General features: G+C 57.3%; 3 protein-coding genes across 6 annotated transcripts; 2 read left to right on the forward strand and 1 right to left on the reverse strand.

Moving 5' to 3' along the window:
- Positions 1–386: 386 nt before the first annotated feature.
- On the forward strand, positions 387–3,185 carry LOC116780706 (B-cell differentiation antigen CD72-like). Of its 2 annotated transcripts, none has more exons than XM_032675993.1 (6): positions 387–560; positions 653–754; positions 1,624–1,938; positions 2,069–2,217; positions 2,438–2,535; positions 2,854–3,185. In XM_032675993.1, the coding sequence occupies exons 1-6, from the start codon at positions 434–436 to the stop codon at positions 2,990–2,992; spliced, it is 930 nt and encodes a 309-aa protein (XP_032531884.1). In that variant the 5' UTR covers positions 387–433; the 3' UTR covers positions 2,993–3,185. The 2 variants fall into 2 exon arrangements, with proteins under 2 accessions (XP_032531884.1, XP_032531885.1); XM_032675994.1 differs by having other exon boundaries at positions 2,921–3,185.
- Positions 3,186–5,812: 2,627 nt separating this feature from the next.
- LOC116780739 (killer cell lectin-like receptor subfamily G member 1) lies at positions 5,813–9,279 on the reverse strand. 2 transcript variants are annotated; one of them, XM_032676038.1, is made up of 6 exons: positions 8,948–9,279; positions 8,385–8,495; positions 7,810–7,893; positions 6,996–7,144; positions 6,630–6,736; positions 5,813–6,152 (listed from the first exon to the last, which is right to left on the reverse strand). In XM_032676038.1, exons 1-6 carry the CDS (start codon positions 8,994–8,996, stop codon positions 5,957–5,959), a joined length of 696 nt encoding a protein of 231 aa, XP_032531929.1. In that variant the 5' UTR covers positions 8,997–9,279; the 3' UTR covers positions 5,813–5,956. The 2 variants fall into 2 exon arrangements, with proteins under 2 accessions (XP_032531929.1, XP_032531930.1); XM_032676039.1 differs by lacking the exon at positions 8,385–8,495.
- A 1,282-nt stretch (positions 9,280–10,561) lies between these two features.
- LOC116780574 lies at positions 10,562–13,608 on the forward strand. Of its 2 annotated transcripts, none has more exons than XM_032675757.1 (8): positions 10,562–11,080; positions 11,194–11,268; positions 11,385–11,462; positions 12,403–12,456; positions 12,546–12,581; positions 12,669–12,713; positions 12,895–13,050; positions 13,132–13,608. In XM_032675757.1, exons 1-8 carry the CDS (start codon positions 10,744–10,746, stop codon positions 13,467–13,469), a joined length of 1,119 nt encoding a protein of 372 aa, XP_032531648.1. In that variant the 5' UTR covers positions 10,562–10,743; the 3' UTR covers positions 13,470–13,608. The 2 variants fall into 2 exon arrangements, with proteins under 2 accessions (XP_032531648.1, XP_032531649.1); XM_032675758.1 differs by having other exon boundaries at positions 12,406–12,456.
- Positions 13,609–23,350: the final 9,742 nt, after the last annotated feature.

The following is a 23,350-nucleotide window of genomic DNA, read 5'->3' on the forward strand; positions in this document are numbered from 1 at the left end:
TGTGGAAATCCCTTTTAGGCATTAGGGCAAACATTTCTGCACAGCAGCGATGCTCCAATTCTGGAGCAGAGCACAAAGAAGAGGGAAACTCCATCCTGGATGAGGTCAGCACCAAAGCCACCTCTTCCCCCCTGTAAGCCAGCCCTGCCCTAGGGAATTAAGTCAATTCTCCACAGGCAAAGCCTGCAGCTCTGCCCAGTGCCCCAGCCCCGAGCTGCACTGCCCCCTCCACTGCCATCCCAGGGGACCCTTAGCAGTTTCCGGGGGTGGAGTGAAATAGGATGGTGTTGCTGGGCCAATGGCAGGGCGCCAGTGTTGTGGCTGTACTTTCCCATCCGCCACACCTCCACACACTTTTGCTTCTGCAGAAACCAGCTGTACTTTTTCTCTTCAGCAGAAGCAGCGCCCTCGGGGCCATCGGGGTGGCCCGGGCATGGCGCAGAACGTGGTCTATGCCGACCTGAAGTTCGCTGAGGGGTCTCCATCCACTGTCCCCGATGAAGACGACAGCCCCTATGAGAACGTGCTGCCAGGGCCGGTGACAGCAGCGCCCAGTCCAGGTGGGAACCCGGACACAGCCACTGCCGCCCCGGCGCGGAGTGGGCACCGGGTGGTGGCAGGGATGATGCCTGTGGGTGCTTGTCTTTTGCAGAGCACTCGCCCCGGCGATGGCACATCCCCAAAGCGCTGCTGCCAGCCAGCCTGGTCCTGCTCCTGCTGCTGCTGGTGGCCATCGTAGCCCTGGGCGCTTGCTGTGAGTCAGGGGGATGGCCATGGGGTGGGGGTGGGGGGGCACTGAGAGGGGGTGTTGGGCTGGGCCAGGGACGAGCTGCAGGTGGTTTGTCAGGGATGAGGGGTGCCTGAGGCTGGGGGTCCAGGGCTGGTTGCTTCCTCTTTCACGGCTACATGAGCTGCCTCCCACTATCTTCCCACTCCCTCCCACTCCCTCCCATTGCCTCCCACTGCCTTCCCACTGCCTCCCATTGTCTTGCCCCTGTCTTACCACTACCTCCCAATCCCTCCCACTGCCTCCCACTCCCTGTCACTGCTTCCCATTGCCTCCCACTGTCTTCCCACTACTTCCCATTGCCTCCCACAGCTTCCCACTCCCTCCCACTCCCTCCCACTCCCTGTTACTGCTTCCCATTGCCTCCCACTGTCTTCCCACTGCCTTCCTACTGCCTTCCCACTGCCTCTCATTGCATTCCCACTGCCTCCTGCTGCCTTCCTGTTGTCTCTCACTCACTCTCTTTACCTTCTTATTGCCTCCCACAGCCTCTCACTGCCTTCACACTGCCTCCTACTCCCTCCCACTGTCTCCCACTCCCTCTCACTGCCTTCCTACTGCCTTCCCACCACTTCCTGTTGTCTTTCCAATGCTTTCCACTATCTTCCACTAGCCTTCTCATTGCCTCCCCTTGCCTTCCCACTGTCTCCCATTGCCTCCTACTGCCTACCATTGTCTCCCCTCCACCTGCCACCATTGGGGCTTCCTTTCCCTTCTCACTGAAACCCCCAGGACAATCTCTACCCGCAGACAGGCACTCCTATCCCACTCTCCCTTGCAAGTCCCATGGCCCGGCTGTCCCATGCCCGTGTCTCAGCTCACTGCCCTGTCCCCAGACTGGCAGGTCACCCGCAGCCTGCAGGACACCTCACACAACTATGCAGCCGAGCAGGACCGCCTGTCACAGGAGCTGAGCGCTCAGGAGCAGAGCCTGGAGCAGGCACAGGTGGAGCTGGCGTGGGCCAGAGAGGAGCTGCAGCGAGCGTGGCACGAGGGCAACATCAGCCAGCTGGAGCTGGATAGAATGAGCATCGAGCTGGGGCACATCAGGGGGGTCCTGAGCAAGACGGAGAAGGAGATGCAGGAGGTGCAGGGGAAGCTCAACAACAGCAAGAGCACTGTGAGCAGCCTGCGTGCCTGTGTGAATACAGGTAGAGTTGTGATGGGGCGGGGGCACAGGCAGTGTTGCTCTTGGGCAGACGCAGGGGTTGATCTCGGCCGGGCTGGGCCCCCTGAGCATCTGTGGGAGGATGAGTGTCTGACCTGTGCCCCTGTCCCCAGACTGCTGCCCCTCGGGCTGGGTGCTCTACAGGAGCAAGTGTCTCTTCATCTCTGTGCAGAAGAAGACCTGGCAGAGCAGCAAGGATGACTGCAAAGAGAAATCCGCTGAACTGCTCATCCAAGACAGCTTGCTATCATTGACAGTACCGGTACAGAGCAGGGGTATTGTGGTACCCTAGGAGGGTGGGACCGGGCAGAGTCCCAGCAGGGCAGCAGCAGCAGTATCTGTGGAGCTGCTGGGGTAGCACCATGACCCCCAGGTTTCCATTCCAGAAGTCTGGGAGGAGGAACACAGCCGACCCTGGCACTCCTGGGCACCAGGCAGGTGCTAGTCATGAAGCAGGTGGCTGACAGCTTCTCTTCTTTCAGCATTTTGTGCAGGAGTCTACTGAAAAGTACTGGATTGGAGCAAGCATTTATTATGACACGAGGGCGACTTCTAAATGGCAGGACAGCAGTCAAACCTGGTAAGTACGAGAGTGCTGGGCACAAGCACCTGCCCTTTTCCCACGCCAGAAAGGTGCTGGTTTGACCCTGTTACATCCCCCAGCAAAGGAGGTGATGGTCCCCCAAGGGAAGGGGGTCAGGGCAGAGCTCAGCTGTGGAGTGTACTGCCAGATTTCCAAGTGGCAGAGCAGAAAACTGGAAGGAGGAATGCAACCCTTCCTCAGACTGGTCCCAGTGCCAGGCACCCTGCCTGCCCCAGCAGCACTGAGAGCTATGGGAAGTGGTGTCCATAACAAGGATGTTGTCACTGCTACTCTGAGATGTGCCCTCTTTCCTAGGAATACAGTGTGCAGGGCAATAGATAATGGGAAAATCAGGCGTACATCATGCTGGAATTACTTTCAGTGGATCTGCGAGAAATCCCCGAAGTTGAGCAGCACATCTGAGGCCCAGCCTCCTCTCCTGACCAAAGTCTGACTGCTGACACTCTACTCCATCGCTGGACTTGGGGACAGGAGCTGGGGGTGCACCCCAAGACTCTGTCCCCTGTGCACGCATTGCCTCAACTGCGTTACATAGCACTGGGAAAGAGGGTCTGTATTTTAAAGGCTAGAAAAGAGACCTTATTTCGCTCTCTTACACTCATGCATACACTTAGCACAGCACCTTGCACTGTGTCTCTGTGTGTTCCTGTGTGCCCTGGCCAGCACACCCTGCAGTGACCCAGATCTCCAGTGCAAAGCACAGCTCCCACCTTCTGTGCTCCCCCAAGGCTGCCAAGGGAGAACTGTGCAGGATCTGCCATTTGCATTTTCTTGGAGCTGCGGGATGACACATTGGTATCCCTCAGTCTGTCCATTTTGGGGACTTCTGTGGATTTACAGCCTGTCTCTTCTCTTGGCACTAATAGCTCTCATCCTGCCCTTTTTCCTGCCTCCATCACCTGCCCAGGGCTTTGGGCTGGGTCTTGCCTGGAAAGAGCGCAGGCAGTGGTGCCATCAGCATGAGAAAATGCTGGGAAGCCCTGAGACCATATGGGTGATGGGGAAGCTCTGGGGAGCCTTGAGAACATTGAAGTTGAATAAGGAAACTCTGAAACCATGGGAGAAAAAAAGGTACAATGAGGAGCCCTGAGACCATGGGGGTGAATGCAGCAACCCTGAGACCATGGGAGGAAATGGAGGTTCAGTGAAGATGCCTGAGATCATGGAAGGCAAATGGGAGAGGCCCTGAGGAAATGGGGTTGCAGCTATGAGCCTTAAGACAGTGGAAAAGAGAGGGAAGTACTGAGGAGACTTGGGAACACTAGAAAAAAGGGACCCTGGCACCATGGTGGGAAGGTCCCTAAGACCATGGTGGAACCTGAGCTGCCAAGCAGGGTGATAAGAGAGCCCTGTCCAGGACCCAGGTGGGGTGGGGAGGGGGAGTCCAGGTGCAGCACTGACCCTCCTGACTGAAGTGTTTCTGCAGAGAGTACGAGGTGTTGGGAACCATTTTGCTAAGCTGGGTTTGAGACAGCCACCATGTTTTCATCAAGGTAAAGTCCTGCCTAACCAACCTAGTGGCCTTCTACAATGGAGTGATTGCATTAGTGAACAAGGGAAGGGCTACAAATGTCTTCTATCTCAACTTCTGTAAAGCTTTTGACACAGTCCACCTCTAAATTGGAGAGAAATGGATTCAATGGGTGGACTGTTTGGTGGATAAGGAATTGGCAGGACAGTCGCATCCAGAAGATAGTGGTCAATGGCTCTGTGTCCTGATGTGGACACTGGTGACCAGTGGTGTCCCTTGGGGATCCATATTGGCACCAGTGCTACTTAATGCTTTCATCAACAATGTGAACAAGGGGATCTAGTGCACCCTCAGCAAGCTTGCAGATGACACCCAGCTGAGAGCTGTGGTTGATACATTTGAGGCACCCGATGCCATCCAGAGGGACCTGGACAAGGTTGAGGAGTGGGCCCACGGGAACATCATGAGGTTTAACAAGACCAAGTGCAAGGTGCTGCACTTGGGTCAGGGCAACCCCCAGTACCAACACAGGCTGGGGGATGAACAGATCAAGAGCAGCCCTGCTGAGAAGGACTTGGGGGTGCTGGTGGGTGAGAGGCTGGACATGACCCAGCCATGTGCACTCACAGCCCAGAAACCAATCCTGTCCTGGCTGCATCCAAAGCAGGGTGGGCAGCAGGTGAGGGAGGGGATTCTGCCCCTCTGCTCTGCTCTGGTGAGACCCCACCTGGAGAACTGCATCCAGCTCTGGGGTTCCCAGCACAGGAAGGACATGGACCTGTTGGAGCAAGTCCAGAGGAGAGACACCTGTCCCAAGCCCAGCACTCTCTTGGTGCCCGGGAACCTCAGGGCAGGTAGGGGAAGTGAGCAGGGGCTCATCAAACTTCAAATCAGCATAGACCACACTCTGGGCCATGCAGGCAGCTGGGCAGCAGCAGTCCAGGAACCCAGTCCTGTTCTGCTCCACTGTGGTCATATAGCAGACTGTGGCTAAGACCATGTGGGGTGGAGACACTTCTTCATATGCAGAAAAGCAGAAGTAGTTGCTTTATTTGCAAAAAGTGGTTTTATTTCGGAGGATGCTCTGGCTTTGGAGGGTGGGGGGTGAATGAGCTCCACTCTGGGCTGCATGCTCTACATCTGTGCCCCAGGCTGTGAGGAGCCCAAGCTCCTGTGTACTGGCCACAGCAGGGCTACACTGCCCCATATGTCACCTTTTCCCTCCCAGCCCCTGCTCAGGACACAGGATGCACTTATTATATCGGTCCTCTGAATATGCCAGGGAGAATCCCAGGGATGCTCGTGTCAGAGCTCCAGGCTGCTGGAACCAGGAGGTCTATATTGAAACTTTAACAGCTGCCGGAACCAAACACCTTCAACTCAAGCCTCACCAGACCTTTCAGGCTCTCACACATCACCCAGACTCAAAGCAAAGTGAGGCCACTTGCTGGAACCTCCTCAGACTGGGCTGGCACCAGCAGATAAGCTGCTGCCCAGCCCAAGTCCTCCATGGGATGAGGAAGCAAAGGGTCGCCTCTCAGCTTAAACACCAGGCAGCCACCACAATCAGAAAGCTTTCAAGAGACCTGCTCCAGCCTGCACAGGAGCTGCCTCATGCTGCCATCAGGCCACGAGGATGTTGGATTGCTGCTGGCTGAAAGCTGGCTCCTGGAACGGTGCAGCAGAGGCAATTTCCCACTTTTCATTGATGCAACCGAGTCAGTGAGCTGGAGGATGCACCTCTATCACACCCCTGTCATTCCCCAAAGCCAGACACAGTTTTTGGCCGAGTTTATTGGCAAAATGCAGTTACAGGGAAATAAAGAGGTCTGAGCCAGGAGGCAGCAGTCAGTGCCTGCGAATGCCCATGAACTGGAGTCAGGCAGGGAACATGGTGGTGGGACAGGCTGGAGGTTCCCACAGCCATCAGGGCCTCACACAGCTGTAGGTGGTGTTTCCCCAGATGAAGGAAGGAGGTGAGGACTGGAGCCACTGCAGGGTGGCTGCACTCTGCTTGCAGACCCATCCAAGGGGTTCCGAGCACAGACCACCCGACAGCCCCAAGCCTGACAGCCTGCCACAGACCTGGTAAGACCTGGTGTAGCGATGGATTAGGAAGATCCTGCAGGGAGAGAGTGCACTGAGATGGGATGGGCAGGAAGAACTGAGATTGTCCCATCAGTAAATCCTCCAGCCAGGGACCAGAAATGTCACAGGGATGCTGCGGGGCAAAGCTCACCCCCCCTATGAAGCACAGTCTCCTGCCTCCTCCCAATTAAGCCACATTTTCTGATGCCCCCAGCACCATCAGGCACAGGTCCCCCCTGGCAGGGCTCAGCACCAACTGCACCAACCAAAATCTGGGAACCTGCTTTTGGGGGAACCCTCCAGTCCCTCACCCAGGCGGAGTATGGGCACCAGGGTCAGGCCTCTCTTCCCTATCTTCTCTTCCCTAAAATGCCCCAGTGCAGCCCTGGGGAGACAGGAGGTGGCCAAAATATGGAGCACATCCCTCCATGCCAGTGTCCCCCTGTCACCTCCCTGATCCCTGCTGCTGGACCCTCAGCAGCCCTGGCTGGGGACAAGCTGACAGCCCTACCCCTTCAATGTGGTGCCATCCAGCCACTTCCAGTCAGATGCAAAGCCATCCTTCTTCAGCCCCACGTGGAAGACCTCCATGTCGGTGGTGGTGCGCATCAGGAAAGCCTAATACAGAAGAGGATCCACGTGAGCTCCCTGGGGGGACACACAGCCCCACCCACGATTAGTGGGGGCTGTGCAGCATGGGCACAGCATTGCCAGCTCCCTGCCTGGAGGCTTAGCTAGGATTTGGGCACATAGGCCAGAGCCAAGGAGCTGAGACAATGCTGCTGATGGGTAGGTGGCTGCTGAGGGACCTTGAGGTAGTCACCAGCACAGCCCGATGCTTGCAGGGAGCTGGACAGGGCAGGCTGGGTGCACTCACCAGGGTAGTGTTGTCTTGGATGGTGACCAGCTGTGCCCCTCTGGAGCAGCAGTCCTCCCTGCTTTTCTCCCAGGTCTTTTTGGCAGATGAGAAGTAGTAGCACTGCCCTGCATCCCAGAGCCAGCCGACTGGGCAAAACTGGCATTGCGCTGCACACCAGAAACACAGCAGCTGGGACTGGGCAACTGGCAGGGCCTGCCCCCAGCCCCCAGCCCAAGGGGCAGGACAGTGACAATGGGCAGCCACTGGGTACCAACCCACCCACTGTGCTCCTAGGGCTGCCCCACGGAGACCACCCTCCACTTGCTGTTATTCAGGAGCTCAGCTCCCATCTTCCAGCCCCAGTTCCCCAGAGGGAGGCCCTTATGAGAAGGAGCTCCCTGGGGAGAAGGAGTTACAGGAAGGTGCTGGCACTGGGCAGGGAGGGGAGCTCCAGTTTTGCAGAAGCAATACAAACACAATTTCCCAAGTGCTGGGAACTCAGTCAAGATTTCAGTTGGACCAGAGATGGTCAAAGAGAGCACCTGATGCCATCTGGAAAACAGATGCTGGTGGCATCCATGAGCCTCGTGCTGGTGGCATGTCCAGGCAATGCTGAACCATGCTGGGATCATCTCTTCAAAAGGTCCCAACATTCAGCTTGTTCAGCAGTGCTGAGGCAGCTCTTTATGCCATGAGCCAGGGGACAGGCAGCAAGGGTGAAGGAATATTTGGGGTAGGGAGAATGTCCTGGAGCATGGATAGATCCTGCTGCTTGAAAGGAGCAGCTAGGCCCTTTCCAAACTTTGTCCAGGAGCTCACCAGGCTCTCTTACCTCGCAGTGTCTGTTGCCCATAGCTGAGGCTCTTCTCCGTGCTCCAGAGATCATGGGTGCAGCTCATCTGTTGTTGTACTAAATCTACAGAAGAAGAGCACAGGGGTGTCCCAGCAACTCTGGGCTCCTGCTCCCAGCAGCACACAGTGTCCTCTCCCACAGGGCGACCCCACAGCTGTGGGTGAGGGCATCTCCTGCTTTGGGTACGCCAAGCCAGCCAAGGGCCTTGCGGCTTTTGCTGTGCTTGGGAGCCCAACACAACACAGACTTTCGGGGAAAGTGCTGCTGCCTTTCAGTTTCAGTGTCACCTCTCTCCTTCCTGCTTTCTTTTCAATGCCATGTGATGGCCCTCCCCAAGCCCACGCTGTCCCATCAACTTTTTTTTCCAGCCAAGTAGGCGATGTCTTGCCTAACCAATTTTCTCGCTTTCCCCAGAACCCTCAACGCACTCAGCCCCAAGCGGGAGGGCCCAGCTCCCTGGGGAAGCTGCAGCTCTGTCTGTTGGCCCTGTGGTGCCAGCCCCAACTGCAAGATCCGAGACAGAGAGATCCAGGAACAGACAGGTAGGTACTCACAGTGGAAGCTCAAGCTGACAAGGATGATTTGTGCCAGCAGAAGCACCAGGGAGAGGAGACCCAGGCTGAGGGCTGCCCAGCACCAGGGCAGGCGCACTGGCTGCTGAGGACCTGAGAAAAGGATTTAATTTAACCTAGACCCTGGGGGGCTTCGTGGGAGCAGTGGGTAACTTCCAGCTGGGAAAGGTCTGTGAATCCCAGGCAGGATGTCAGAAGGCAGTAGGGTGGCCCAGGAAAAGTGGGGGAGAGCCCATTTGCAGCAGTGTGACCCTCCTAGAAGTTGTTTCCCTGCAGACAGCACTTTACATGGGACAGGGAGAGGAGAGCAGGGACTGCCTGTGTGTGCTGTGGCATTGGGGTACAGTGGGCATCCCCCGCCCTTGAACCTCTCCTGCCCCCCACCCTGAGAGCAGGCAGTCTGCAAGGAGGCTGGAGAGGAGCTGCTTGGGAGAGGACACACAGAAATTGGGGGGAGCAGGTCTGGGAGGCCAAGGGTCTGCAGGAGGGCAGAGAATCCGCTGAGAGAGCTGGGGTGCCAGGGACAGGGAGCACCGCGCCATTACCTGGTGTTGGGGGAAAGCGCAGATCAGCATATGTGACCCTCTCTTCCATCCCTTCTTTGATTTCTTGCTCTGCACCCTACGGGGACACCGGTAACCCTCTCCCAGACACTTTGTCAGACGGGTGTGATGCAAAATGGAAAGTGTCACTTCCTGGTGGGGTCCCCAGAGGCACCACCTGGGACACAACCCAGGGGTGTCACGGTGCTGACAGACACTTGGGTCAAGTGGGAGCCCTGTTGGGGCTGGCACCCAGGCGTTCCAGCACAAGGGAACCCTGTGGCCCTGGTTTTGGGGTCGCAGGTGATGGGGATAGCTGCTAACTCAGACACAGGTCCAGGGCTGAGCTGGGCAGCCGTGTCATGGAGTCATAGAATTATTTGGGTTGTAAAGGACCTTAAAGATCATCTTGTTCCAACCTCCCATGCCATGGACAGAGAAACCTTCCAGTAGACCAGGTTGCTCAGAGCCCCATCCAGCCTGGCCTTGAACATTTCCAGGGATGGGGCATTCACAGCTTCTCTGGGCAACCTGTATCAGTGCCTCACCTCCCTCATAGTGAAGAAATTCTTTCTAAAAGAGGGAAAGCCATACAGAGAGCAGCTGAGGTCACTTGGTTTATTCACCCTGGTGAAGACTGAGGGGAGACCTCATCTCAGTCTACAGCTTCCTCATGAGGGGCAGCAGAGGGGCAGGCATCAATCTCTTCTCTCTGATGACCAGGACAGGACCTGAGGGAATGGCATGAAGCCGTGTCAGGAGAGGTCTAAGTTGGATATTGGGAACAGACTGTTCACCCAAAGGGTGGTTGGACACAAAACAGGCTCCCCAGGGAAGCGGTCACAGCACCAAGCATGACAGTTCGGACAATACTCTCAGGCACATAGTGTGACTCTTGGGGTATCCTGTGCAGGGTCAGGAGTTGGAATTTGATGATCCCAGTGGGTTCCTTCCAGTTCAGGATATTCTATGATTAGAATCTGATCTAAACCTGCCCTCTGTCAGTTTGAAGCCATTCCCCCTTGTCCTATCACTACATACCCTTATAAAATGCCCCTCTCCGGCTCTCTTGTAGTCCTCTAGGTATTGGAAAGGTGCTATAAGGTCTCCTGGGAGCCTTCTCTTCTCAAAGCTCAACAACCCCAACTCTCTTAGTCTGATCTGCCTTGGGGTGCAGGACGCGTCGCCACGCGCCTCTCTCCAAGCAGCAAGGCCACGGGGTATTTGCTTACAAGTGGTTTCTGCTGCCCTTTCTTTTGCATGGGGCTGCAACTGCATCTCAGCCCTGGAAAGCAGGGGGCTGGGGTGCTCCTTACCCTGCCCCAAGCCTTCAGGGCTGCCGCGATGGCCATCCCTGCCGTGCCCCCCGAGCCCCCCAGGCCCCCGCGGACAGACAACGTCCCCCGCTCCGAGCTGCCGGCTCATGCCGGGGGAAGGATGACTCATCCGGACTACGTTTCCCAGCGGCTCCTCCCGGGGCTGCACATGCTCGATGCGGCTCCCGGCGACTCCCGGCAGCTCCCGGCGCGGCGCCCGGTGCGGCGCAGGGGCGGTCGGTGCGGCTGCGGGTGAGACCGGCGGCGATCCCGGGTGCGGCTCCCGGGGCGACTCCCGGCGGTTCCCCGTGCAGCAACCCGGGCAGACTCCCGGTTTGGCTCCCGACGGCTCCCAGTGCCGCCCCCGGCGGGGCATCCTCCCGGTGCGCCCTCGGGAGCGCACGGCCGAGCCCCGGGGCTGATCCCGGCTCGGGGCCGAGCGTTCCCCCGGCGCCCCCCGCCGCCCCCCGCCGCCCCAGCAGGATGCCCCGGGGGCGAGCCTGGACGCAGGCGGAGGTCAGCAGCCTCCTGTCGCTGGTGGGGGGCTCGGGGGAGGCCGCCCTGCTCATGGCCTCCACGTCGCGACCCAACGAGGCGCTGTGGCGGGAGATCTCCCGGGGGTTGGCGGCGGCCGGCTACGGGCGCAGCGTGGCCCAGTGCCGCTCCAAGTGGAAGGCGCTCAAGCAGGCTTTCCACTCGGAGCGGGAGACGCGCCGGAGGGCAGGACACCACTCGCCCCGGCTTCCTCCGCACTACCGGGCCATGAAAAGTATATGGAAGGCAGCCGGGCGGCCCGTCTTTGGCGAGCGGAGGATGCCAGGTGGGTGCCAGGGACGGGCATGTGGGCTTAGCAGGGTGGCTAGATGTGGGTTGCTTGGGGACTGATGCTGCACGGACACCCGGGGTATGTTGATGGTCTTTCTCGTCCTCTAGAACTGGTGAAACTGCCCACCAGGAAGCGCAGGTCAGCCCTTGCCACTCGGTCTTCATCCTCGCCACAGCCACCAGGTACCTGTGGGCTCAGACAGCCGGAGTGGGGCTTGTCCTGTCTGTGGGGTGGCAGACACCCCTCATCACCCAGTTATTGAAGCTCTTTTCTGCACCCCCCTCACTTCCTTCTGCAGAGCACGATGTTAGCAGGGACACCCCAGGCACGCTGCTGTCCCCGCTGCTGCAGTGTGCAAAGGATGAGCCAGAGAGCCGTAAGTACCAACCTGCCCTGCTGCACCAAGCTGCACGGCCACAGCTCCAGCCCAAGCCCTGGCCAGCATAATGGGAATGGGGGGCTTAGGGGATCAGAGGATCCATCACATGTCCCTCATCAGGGATGCTCAGTGATGGGAGCGTTTGGATTTCCCCCTCCAGAGGCTTCAGCTAGAGGTCGAACCAGCCTCAGAGCATGAAGGGATGGCTGGGACAGGGCAGGAAGGGGTCTCCAGCTCTGACCCAGCCTGGGGGCATGGCAAGGCTGCTGGCCGCCCCATGGCAGATTGTGGGGCACAAAGTCTGTGAGGGGCAGTGGCCCCAATACAGCCCAGAGGTCTCCTGTGGCTGTGTGGCACTGCAGGGCATGTGACTCCCCTTCCTTTGTCAGGTCCTGGCTCCCCACTTCCCTAGTAACAACATAGGTCTTTGGATGAGTTAGGACTGTGTGTGAGGGCCAGAGGTGCTTGCAGCTCCCATGCCCCGCAGCCCACCCAGGGGCGTATCTTGCACCCCCCCAGGGAGTTTGGCACTGAGGTGATGCAGGATACATCCCTGAGTCTGATTTGCGTGGGTGCCCCGGCCAGCATCCCACACTGGGTAACCACCTTCTGTCTCCCTAAATTCCCCCTGCAGTTTCAAGTGGATGTGGGATTCTCCTTCACTTCCAGTCCTAGTCTGTTGTAGTGTTCCTGCGCGCTGCTCCGCCGCTGCTGCCTTCCAGCCCAGGGGTGGCTGCATTGCAGTGGTGGGTGAGTGACTCCTGCTTTTGTACCTAGCTCTGAAATGCTTTGGGGCCCTGCAGGGCACTGTGGAGCTGTGGCTAGGGCATGTTGGGCTGTGGGGCTGGCCGAGGCAAGCCAGGCAGACCCTGGGCTGGTGGTGATCCCCTGGCAAGTCCTGTCAGATGGCGTATCTCTCCTCTCTGCTTTCTCCCAGCAGCTGGTGGGGAACACATCGCTGGAGTGCCACCCACGCCCCCCACCATGCCATGTAAGGCTTTCCTTGCCCTGCTCAGCCCAGTAAAGCCCAGTAAATCCCCTCAGCCCCACGAGCAGGGTCTGATACAGTTCTCGTTGCAGACACCAGTTGCTGCTTCCCTCCTGTCTCCATCCTGGGTGAGCATCATATCCTGGCTACTCTGCTTGTGCACCCTGGGGCAGGAGGTGGCTGCAGCTCACAGGCTGTATCTGCTCTTATTCCAGGCTGTCACACTGACCTGAAGCAGGAAGGAACAGAGGGAAAGGCTGGTAGGTGTCTGCAGTTTTGAGCAAGTTCTCCTGGTCCAGGGGACAGCTCTGTCCTGTCCTGCCAGCGGGAATGCAGGGCCTGGGCTCCCAGAGGCAGTGCCTTCCCAAGTCTCTGTGTGGGGTCAAGCTGAACATGGGGTTTGGGTGCCTCCATCACTCTGGTTGTTTCCTCCATGCCAAGCTATCGTGGCCCATTTTCCTGGTGAGACGTCCCTGAGGATGGGAAGAGGAAACCAAATGCTGCCAGTGGCTGTCGCAGCCGCAGGCTCCCAAGGGACAGCTGCCATGAGCGAGCAGCCGGCAGCAGGTGAAGATGCATCAGATGCAAGCCTTCATGGTGGGTCCTCCCTGCAGCATCCCAAAAGCCTCACAGGGAGCTCTCAGAGCCATGCTGCCACTGACTCCTCTCTCACTGCAGGGCCCGGCGTGGCAAGCTTGCTCCAGAACGTCCAGCAACTGCTGGTGCAGATCCTGCAGACATCACGCCAGCAGCAGGCACTGCTGGAGAGCCTGGCCAGCGACACAGTCTCCCACCTCCAGCTCCTCTCCCACAGCCTCGTGCAGGTGGGCGAGACCCTGCACCAGCTCCTTCTCCGGCCACAGACCCATCCTGGCCCCCTTAGCCACTACATCCCCCATGTGCCCCTTTTTGAGGGTGGCCCTGGAATGCCCTGCTCCCCTGGCACTCCCCACACCTCCCCAGATTGCAAAGAGGAGCCTCAGCTGTCCCGTGCCACCAGTTGCACCCCACCGTGAGTGCCACCATCACCTGCCCCAGGAGCAACAGCTTTGCTACGCAATCACAGCACAAATCTGTATAGCAGAGGTTCCAGATATTTTGAAAGTTTATAGAAGAGAGACATTTTAATAAAATTAAAAATAGCTTTTCTACCAATGATGACAATTGACCAATTCTTTCCCCCTCTCTGGGGGATGTTCCCCTTCTCACTTTCAAGTTGAGGAGGAGGGGAACTTGGCTATTTACAGCCCCAGAAACTCCCAGGCCAAACACTGTGGTGCAGATATGCTTTGTCTGCCTCTTCCAGCAGCACCTGTTGCAGGCAGGACCCCTGCCTGGGGAACATGCTGCTGGACTGTGGAGCAGAGTGGGGCCTCCAGGACTGGAGGGCAGGAAGCCCAGATTGCCAGTGTGCATCCCTCTCCAAGGGAAGAGGCTGGGGTGGGCAATGCTGGGCGGCACTGGGGTTGCAGGGGCAGTCTGTGCAGCAGCTGTAGGTCCTTGTCCTCTGGGTCCTTGCAGGTCACTTCCAGCCAGTGCTGCAGGCTTCCCACATGCAGCAGTGAGGCCCTCCTGCTCCAGGAGGGATCCTCCTGCTTTAGTACATGAGTCACCATCAGGTAACTAGTTGCAGACATGCCGTGACGTGGTGCTTGACAAGTGGGCCGCTGTCTCTTGCCCCAGCCCCCGCCAGCTTCAGCAGTTTGTGCACGCACTGCAAGGGGATGGGGCAATTTGCTGCCTCCAGAATCTCTTTGCCCCATCCAGGGAGAGAAAGTAGTCGATTCTGCTGGTGTAGGGCGGGTAGATGTCAGGACAGTAAATCTGCAGTGCCATTTGCTGGTGGGCTGATAGGTGGCCTGCCACTTCTGCCAGAAGAGTAGGGACACCATGTAGGGGCTGGCCCATGCCAGGAAGCTGGGCAAGCAGTCCATGTTGAAGCAGCTGTCATCCATCTTGAGGGTGTATCAGGGTGTATCCACTGCTCTGATGCCGTGCATGACCTTCAGGGTGAGGTTGCAGTACATGTCCCTATAGGTCCTCAACAAGATGTACATGAACTCCTGCCCTTCCCGCTACACACCCTGGCCCACTACTACCTCAGATGCCTGCCCCACTAGACACACCATTTTCCAGGGGCTTGCCAGGACACCCTACATCCTCCAGATGCACACGCCAGCAAGCTGGAGCACCCCACCTGTGGCCAAGCCATGGAGAAGTGTCAGGGGCATGGTCTACCAGCAAGGTGGCTGGGGGCCAGCAGGTGCCACTGCACCAGTGAGCAACAACATCACAGTCCAGACGACACCTGGCAGGGGAGAAGCATGGGTGAGCAGTGCTGGGGAAACACGTTACATCATGTGGCATTGTCCCTCATCCCACACCAGCTGTGCACCCTGAGTCAGAGAGAATGCTGCGGAGGCACCTTGGCCTCGTGATGCAGTGAGCAGGGAGCCTGGGCCTGTGGGGGCTGCCGGGAGTGGGGCCAGCCCTGGTGGGGATGGTGCTCCCACCGCTGCACACAAAACATCCTCTGTGCTCCCAAGCAGGAGGAGAAAGCGGCTGGCTGCTGGCCAACAGCTCCAGCCCCACGCTTCACGGCTTCCTGCAAATAGCTCTGCCAAGGATTTCTCTCCTTGGGACCTGTCAGGGTGGGCTGAGCTCTGCCACTTGCATCAGTGAGGTTGCAATGGGAGGACACCTTTGGACTGTGGTTGCCCATGCTCCCCCCTTACCTCGCTGTGCTCCCCTGCTGATTACCCTGCTGTGCTTGCCACCGTCCCATTGAGCTCCCTATCACCCTGCTCTCATCCCCACCACACTACTGAAAACCCTGGCTTGCTCCCTGGCCTTTCTGCGATGCTCCCCACTTGAGGTTACAGCCTGCTTCCTCCAGTCCTGGGGCACCAAGCACCATTCCCTCAGCCCCAGGGTGCTGGGGTAGTGGGACGGGCTGTCCCCCCACACAAAGTGGGGGCAGGTCCCTGCCAGGAGGTGAAGGGCAGTGAGAGGTGCTCTGGAATGGCCTGCAGTGGGGGCCTGGCTGCAGGGGAGAGTGGTTTTGCAGCAGGGCCTTTGGAGGGTGTTCTAGGGGTTGCAGGTCAGGGGTGCATGGGATAGCACCAGAGGTGCAGGTGGGAGAAAAGTGGTGTGCGGTACCGGGATTCTGGAGGATTAGATGAGTGTGCAGTAGGGTGCAGTGAGAGGTGTGGGGAGGGGTGCAGGGGGTGCAGAGGGACTGCTGACAGGGTGCAGTGAGGGTTCAGGGAGAGGTGGAGTGAGGGGTGCAAGGAGTGCAGAGGGGGTGCAGTGGAGGTGCGAGGAGTGCAGAGGGGGTGCAGAGGGTGCACTGGAGGTCCGTGGGGGTGCAGGGGGTGCAGTGGGGGTCAGTGGGGATGCAGAGGGTGCAGTGGGAGGTGCAGTGGGGGGTGCAGGGGGTGCAGTGAGAGGTGCAGTGAGGGGTACGGGGGGTGCAGGGGGTGCAGTGGGGGTCAGTGGGGGTGCAGGGGGTGCAGTGAGAGGTGCAGTGAGGGGTACATGGGGTGCAGTGGGAGGTGCGCTGTGAGCACGCCGGGGAGCACAGGGTTACAGCACGCCCATGAGGAGCGGGGCCAGCCCGGAGTTACAGCTCGGCAGCCAATAGGAGGCCAGGAAAGAGCGGGGGGCGGGACCAGGCCGAGGCACGTCACCCAATCGCAGGGCCCGCGGTGGGTCAGAGGCGGGCGCGGCCAATCAAGATCCCGGAGGGGGCGCGGTGGGGTGGTGGTGTGTGTGGGGGGGGGTGTCCCCCGTGACGTCACGGGCGGGGATTCCCCTGCGGGGCGGCTCAGGCGCGAGGGTCCGACGTGCGCCCCAGCCCGTCCTGCCCAGGGCTGCGGCATCGCCACGGCCCGGGCTGTGCCCCAGAACGGAGGGGTCGCCCCGTAGTGCCCAGCGGGTGACCCCCCTCCGCGCCCCTCTCGGGTCTGTGTCGCTCACCCCTCGTCCCTGGTGCAGTGGGCTGCTGGGCAGGCACGGGGGTATCCTGCCAGGCAGGACTGCACTGCACCCTCCGCTTAATTCTCTGCCCACAAAACATCCCACGCCGTATGACTTGGAGCGTCCGCCCTGCTGTCCGCCTCAGCTTGGGCTCGAGGGGGTACCGGAGAGGCAGTGGGACAGGTCTGGATCATAGTCTTTTTCCAGCAACCCCCCAGTCCTGGCGTGCAGTGAAGGTGGTGTCAGGGTTAACTGGGGCTGGCACAAGGTGATGCAGGTGTGGAAGGGTCTGAGATAAAGCCTTTCCTGGGGGTGTCCATCTGAAACAAGCCCTGTGCCTGGTGAGACCCTCCTGCTCCAGACACATGCAATGTGTCTTGCTACTTGCAGGGCTGGGGTGACAGCCACAAGAACAGGAAAAGCCTGGAGAGAGGAAGGTGGGCTCCTTCTGGGACATGCAAGGCCTAGATGGCCTAGGGACTGTAAGGGTTCTGCTCTGGGCAGCTTAGGCATAGAACTCTTTCCCCCTCCATCCCACACAGCAGCTTGCAACAGGAGAACTGCACTTCAAAAGACATGAGACCCCCAGGTCAGCCAGAGCAGACCCCTTGGGTAGGGATTTTTCCCTAGTTTTATGCCACTCAAAGCTTCACCGCTCCCCTGATCCCCTCCTTCCTGCATGGCCTGCCCCAGCCCAGAGCCTATGTATAATAACTGGAAGAATTGAAATAATAAAGTTGTTGCCTAACAGTGGCAGCAACCCCTTTGTCCCTGTACCCTACTCCCAGCCAATACAACCACACCATGACCTGGAGGTGAAGCTGTGTGCCTACTAGAGCCAGCCCCACCCTGCAAACCTGGGATACAGGGAGTGTGACCCAAATGACTGCCCTGAGGTCAGCTTTGAGCTGTGTCTGTAGTGCATCTATAGTTGCCTGCTAGTAGCTGCATGCTCAGTCCTGAGGCTTCCCCGCTGCATCAGCCCCTCCTCTACTCTTTCCTGCCCCAAAGAGTACCCCAAGCCTTGGGGTGACCTGGTGAAGGGTACACAGACCCCGTGGCCACGGCTCACCCTGCAGCCCAGCTCCAGTGGCCACCATGCTAAAGCCACAGCAAAAGCTCGGGGTGTTGGCATTAGGAGAAGTCCTCCTGCCTCTTGAGCCTTGCAAAATCCTTCTCATGATGTCCAAATGCTGAAGGAGAGATTTACCATCAGGTAAAACAGGATGCAGTGGGACTCCCACATACTACTCCTGCCTCTTCACTCCTCTCCCTGAGCAAGTGGTCTGTGTTCACACTCCAGTGCTTTCTCCCAGATTGCTGAATGCCCAACCTGCTGCCACAGATGGGTCTGCAGCCTCTGGTGGCAGGGTGTCTGGAGGGATGAAGACCTCTGGGCAATCAGGCACCCCAGTAGGCCTTTGGGCACTTCCCTATTGCACTTTTTTTCAAAACCACAATGTTTTGGAAATGTAAGAGCTTTCACCAGCAACTCTTGGGTGGAACAGAAGGTAATAACAGAGTATTCAGGCTCATGGTCATGACCTGAAGGTCTCACATGCCACAAAGCAGCATCCAGAATCAACCCTGACAACCAACCATCCAGATGGGATGCGGCACAGGATGGATTAGGCAGAAGTATAATTCCAAAATCCAGGACTTAAGTGAAGCAAGAGAGGGTGTCTAAGGACAAGGAGTGGAAGCTGCTTTGAAGTGTATCAGGATGTTTATCTTGATATCAAAAGCCCTAGTTCACTTTTTTAATGAACTGGCTCCTCCCTTTGAAGTGGATCTTCCTGTGCTGCTGATGGCTGTGGCTCAGGAAGATCCTGCACAGATTTCACCCTCCTCAAACGTTAATTTTTCTCTTGTAATTTGCCTTAAAATGATGAGACCAAAGGGAAAACTCAGGAATAAGTACAGCCAGGCTGCCTTTGGACCTGCCAAAAAGAGGACGGGGTCAGGGAGGGGTTTTTGAAGGCAGGTTGAAGGCTGGATGCAGGGACATGCTCAGTGTCTGGGAGCACTTGGCACCTCCCTGCAGCAGGGACCACACCCCGATCCTTGGGTGTGCAAACACTTATGGGGTCCCCCGAGAGTGCGGCTGAGTGTTACTCCAGGTCCTCCCTCCCAACAGGGGGGAAGCCTCCAGCTCAGATTATCCATCTTCCCAACAGGAGACGACTTCATTAGTTAATTAGAACAACAAGCCTCATGGGCTCATCTGGGATTTGTAGCTGTGCTGGCAGGAGATTTGCTGACTGCAGGCAAGCCCTGGGGCAAAGCTTCTCGGGAGGACTTGGCACACAGAGCCCTCGGGGACTTACCTCCCCTCCTGCTGAGTCGGGAGCCTCTGGATTGCACTTGTTCAAAGTCCATTTAATTTTAGCCAAAAATATTCCTCTTCAAAATGCAGTCTTGTGTTTTAGCTCTGGAGGTGGTGAAGCATCCTTATATAAAGTAAGAATAAACTGCAATATTCTCCTCATTGTAGGCACCACTCACACTCCAACAGGAAGATTCAATGTGATTTCTTTAGTGCAGCTTCCCTTGAGAGCACTGTTCATACATAACGACATATTGCTTAGCACTTGGGAACTCAAGGGAAATTTTAGTGGTAGTATTTGAGTGGGGGGAAATGTTTTTTAAGAGAAAATTTTAATCTGCAAGCCATAAAGGGAACAGTGGCTTTGCATCCTATGGACAATGTTCTCAGCCTCTGCTAACATGGTTTTATCTTCCTCTGCAGGCTTGCTTCTTCAGATAAATTTATCCAGGATTGCATTTGGTGTAACAGCTTGATTTCTGTTGGTGCAAGGCTGATTTCTCACGAGAGTAACTGCCTTAGTTTTCTATCACTTGACAGCAAGTGCAACTGCATTTTGTGCTTGTAGACTTTGTTCTTGCAATTGCAGCCCATGGGAGATCCTTCCCCTGCTCACCGTCTGGGATGAGTCGAGGCTGCTCCTTCAGCAGCATCCCTCTGTGTTGATTTGTGGGCCCTGGATGTCTGCTCCAGGGATAGAAACACAGGACTTCCTTGTCCAAACAAAAGGTTTGCAGGACTCACAGGTCCTACCCCAAGATTCATCCAAAGGGGTAGGACTGTGTCACAGCACTCTGATGCATCCCCGGATATCCTCAAAGCCTCATTGCTATGGTAGTACCTCAAATTTAGCACCACAAAATTAGTTACAATTTTAGGCTGTTGCCAAGCTCTTCTTCGAAGTCTTTCTGGGTGTTGTTTTGCTCTGGTTTTCCATGTAACCTTCATCCCCTTCCACATGCTCTTCATTTTACTGTAGCTCCCCTCCTTGAGGAATGACCTTTCCCACCCATTTGCCCACTTTGCTCTTTGGCTGTGCTGGCCTTGCAAATCTTGTTAAAGGACATGTTCATTCACTGGAAGTCTCCAGCATGCGGCTCTGAGCAGTTCTCGTGCTGTCTGCAGGCAGTCTGCCCCCCTGGCTGCTCTATTAATTTCTCTTAGCAAGCTCCCTGATTTCTATGCAGTTCCCTTGATGAAGTTAAGCACGACTCAAGTGTTTTTTCCGCTCGACAGAGCAGCTCTTCAACAGCCCTCTTATAAATTGCCAGGGATAAAGTCCTGAGTCCAGCCCCCCCGTAGGCTCCCCCACAAACTGCTCCAAGAAACTCAATTAACAGCAGCTGAAAATCACGGTGCTTTACATCACTGCCACATTTTCCTGATTTCTCATGTCTCAGTGTCCCCCTTTCCTGTCTGCTGCTCCCCTCCAGTCACACAACCAGTGCTGTTTGTCCCTAGACACAGTCCCACTGCAATACTCTGGGCCCCGTGGGTGCAGCTAAGCCATTTGTCCTTCATCTCCATGGCCCCTGAACCCATACCCTCATGCCAAACCAGTGCCAATGCCCTGGCACCCTGCTGTTTCTTCACACATCCAGGTATTGTGGCACGGGGTGCTGCTGGGACAATGCTGGTTCCTGATGTACCACATCCACCCCAGAACCCCCTGTCCCTTCTCTGGGCTAGCTTGGTCACGCTCAGTTCTCTGAGTTCCATGGGGCAGATACCCACTGCAGGGTGTGCCTGGGAACAGGGATCTTGAGAGATACCCACAGTAGGAGCAAAGCAGGAGCATGCACTGGAGATGGGCTTGCTCTGTATGTAACTGTGTCTCCCATTTTGCAGGTGCCTGGCTCTAACTGGCCCTCTCCAAGCATCCTGCAGACTGGACCTGAAGCTTTGAGGGGTCCCTGACATGGAATGAAGGCTGGGGATGGTAGCAGGGAGTGTGAAACATGGGCTAGGGGATGGGAGAGAAGGAAAGTTGAGCAAGCAGTCTGTGTGTGTGTGTTGCTTCAGGGGAAACGAGGTTCCTTTGCAAGCCCTGAGCTGTTCCCCCAGGCTGGCCATGGTGCAGCCACTGTCTGCAAGGCTGAGGGACAGCCAGGGACAGAGCAAGGCAGGCATCTCCAGTGCCTGTGAGCTGTGTGGTGGTGCCAGCTGTGGGTGATGGATAGGTCTGCGTGGTGAGAGCGGTCAAGCCTTGCTACTCTGATGAGAAAATCATCGAGTGGCTGCAGGGTGCGCCGGGCAAATTGCAAAATAAGAGAGCAGCTGGGGCATCCTCCCAGCCCTTCATCATCCCCAGAGAGGCACAGTGACAGTCATGCCTGGTCAGGGAGCAAGCTCTGGCTGCACCCACAAGGGATTTACATTGACTGAGGTGGAAAGGCTTCATCACTGCGGAGTCTGGCAGCACAGTGAGCAGGAGGGGTGAGGACCTCCAGGGCAGCCCTAGGAGATCTGCTGCCTCTGGACGTGAGGTTTCATGAGGATACAGGGAGAAAATGCTGAGGTGGGGGCAGAGAAGCACTGCACATCCCTCCCTACACACCTATCCCTGTACCCCACTGAGGTAACATCATGTTTGGGGACCCACCAACCCCCAGGTGACCAAGCTGGTGACACTAACAGCCGCCCTTCCACCCACACCTCCCAGCCCCCATTGTTTGCAAGGGGCACAACACCCTTATGCATCCACGGAAACCCCAAAAGCTGGGACCTCTCACCAGCCCCCACTCGCTGCTGCCTGCTCGGGCGAGCATGGCGAGGGAGAGGAGGAGGGATGATGAGTCCTGCCTGCGTGCACGCAGCCTGCTGCAGGTCTCAATAATTCAGGCCTGACACATTAAAGTTGCATGGCATGCAATTGCCGTCTGCAACGACAGACTGCGTCAGGAATGCTGGATGGTGAGTCCGGCCCGGCAGACATGGGCAGGCGATGGTGGGAGGGCGCAGCAGCTCCCCCGAGAGGGCAGGGTGTGGGCAACAGGCAGAGCATCCCTGCAGTGGGGATCTGGGTTAGGAGGAGGTTACAGAAGGAAGCACAGTCCTGGCTTTGGGATACACATTTCTGAGGAACTTTTGTTCAAGCAGGGCCAATGGCATTAACAGCCCAGCAGGTAGGAATGGGGCTGGGTTGCAGGAGGCTGAGTCAGGATAATACTGTCCCCATGGCTGCCCCTTCTCATGTATTCCCTGTGTCCCCCTCAGCTTCCTGGTCAGGAGAGAGGACACAAAGTCTTGTGCTGCCTCAGGCCTCGGCTCAAAAGCTCTTCCCATCTGTGCCTGTCCCCAGGTTCCTGACACCACCTTCTGTGGTGTGGCTTGGACCCCCACATCCCTCCCCATCACTGAGGAAGCGAAGCTCTTTACTGGCTGTTCCCGGAGTTGGTTGCCATGGGGATGTCAGATGTACCTGGCTGTTATAGGGATACTGTTGCCATGGTTATGTGGTTGCTGTGCCTGGTAGAGGCAGGGACAGAGCATCAGGAAAGCTGTTTATGTGGGGGGGGGGGGGGGGAGAGCCACAAGCACCCCAACTCTCTCAGCAGGAGGGTAAGACAAAGTCCAGCCTTCACTCCAAGTGCACCCCTATGAGGCAGAGGCTGGAGGCCATTTGGGGCAGAGCAAGGCTCACCAAGATGAGTGGGAACGAGTAGGCTGGTGCTCCTGACCCTGCAATGAAGTGGAGGTGACTGAGGGGATGTGGAGTTTCCTATAGTGTGTCCCAGCATGCTCCCAGTCAGGCTTGGCAGGAGAGGCACCCACACACCTGTGCTGGGTGTCCCACAGGGAAGAGCAGCTTCTCCGTGCTTGGTGCAAGGAGAACGGTACAAAAACCTTTCCATCCTGCAGGACTTCTGTACTTGTAGCTCACCTCAGTGCCCCCTGAGCTGTCCCAACCTCCTGAGCAGGAGAGTGGGTTTCTACCCCACTGGGACTGGGAAGTGAAGGGATGGGGATTCCCAGCTCTCAGTGGGCAGCCTATTGGCCCCTGGGGACAAGCTGGGCTGGCAGAGAGTGCCTAGATCCACTCCAGAGCTGCTTGGCTGAGCTCCCTCCCAGGCAACGCGGTCGGATGCTTGGCCTGTCCTTGAGATGAAAAATGCAGTTGCAGGTTTAATTAAAATGAGAGGGAGCTCTGAGCTGTGCCGCCAGCCTGGAAAAGCAGAGTCCAGCAGAGCTGGTGCGTGGCTCCCACGGGCTTCCCTGGGCATCTCTGACAGCTAAAAACCCTGCCAAAAACCGTGTTAAAAAACCCTGCTAAAAATTCTGACAGGGGTCCAGGCCTGCATGTGTCACCTCACAGTGTCTGCTGTGGGGCAGACCAGGGGCTGTGCAGCTGCTTACAAGGGGAAAGCTCATCCCCCTGCAGGCTCTGTTATTGTAGGGGTCTACACACACTTGACAAGCAGTGGGTTTGCACTTCTGCAGTGAGCCAAGGGCTGAGGGACAGGTAAGATGCTGCATGGAGCACTAACATCCCCATGAAATCAGGGTGTATCAGTGTAGGACCATGCTGTGCTCAGAGTGCCCTGCACTCCAGCATGTTCCTGATGAGAAAGCTAAAGATGAGCTCCTCATTCT

The sequence above is a fragment of the Chiroxiphia lanceolata genome, chromosome Z (assembly GCF_009829145.1).
Source record: "Chiroxiphia lanceolata isolate bChiLan1 chromosome Z, bChiLan1.pri, whole genome shotgun sequence".
Taxonomy (NCBI): Eukaryota; Metazoa; Chordata; class Aves; order Passeriformes; family Pipridae; genus Chiroxiphia; species Chiroxiphia lanceolata.

Excerpts from the sequence above, each read along its gene's own strand:
- LOC116780739 (XM_032676038.1), bottom strand. The coding sequence starts at position 8,996 with ATGGAAGAGAGGGTCACATATGCTGATCTGCGCTTTCCCCCAACACCA. Across the intron at positions 8,496-8,947 it reads GCGCTTTCCCCCAACACCAG|GTCCTCAGCAGCCAGTGCGC; the intron begins GTAATGGCGCGG and ends TCCTTTTCTCAG. Across the intron at positions 6,737-6,995 it reads TCCAAGACAACACTACCCTG|GCTTTCCTGATGCGCACCAC; the intron begins GTGAGTGCACCC and ends CTTCTGTATTAG.
- LOC116780574 (XM_032675757.1), top strand. The coding sequence starts at position 10,744 with ATGCCCCGGGGGCGAGCCTGGACGCAGGCGGAGGTCAGCAGCCTCCTG. Across the intron at positions 11,081-11,193 it reads TGGCGAGCGGAGGATGCCAG|AACTGGTGAAACTGCCCACC; the intron begins GTGGGTGCCAGG and ends CTCGTCCTCTAG. Across the intron at positions 13,051-13,131 it reads ATCAGATGCAAGCCTTCATG|GGCCCGGCGTGGCAAGCTTG; the intron begins GTGGGTCCTCCC and ends CTCTCACTGCAG.
- LOC116780706 (XM_032675993.1), top strand. The coding sequence starts at position 434 with ATGGCGCAGAACGTGGTCTATGCCGACCTGAAGTTCGCTGAGGGGTCT. Across the intron at positions 1,939-2,068 it reads GCGTGCCTGTGTGAATACAG|ACTGCTGCCCCTCGGGCTGG; the intron begins GTAGAGTTGTGA and ends CCCTGTCCCCAG. Across the intron at positions 2,536-2,853 it reads CAGGACAGCAGTCAAACCTG|GAATACAGTGTGCAGGGCAA; the intron begins GTAAGTACGAGA and ends CCTCTTTCCTAG.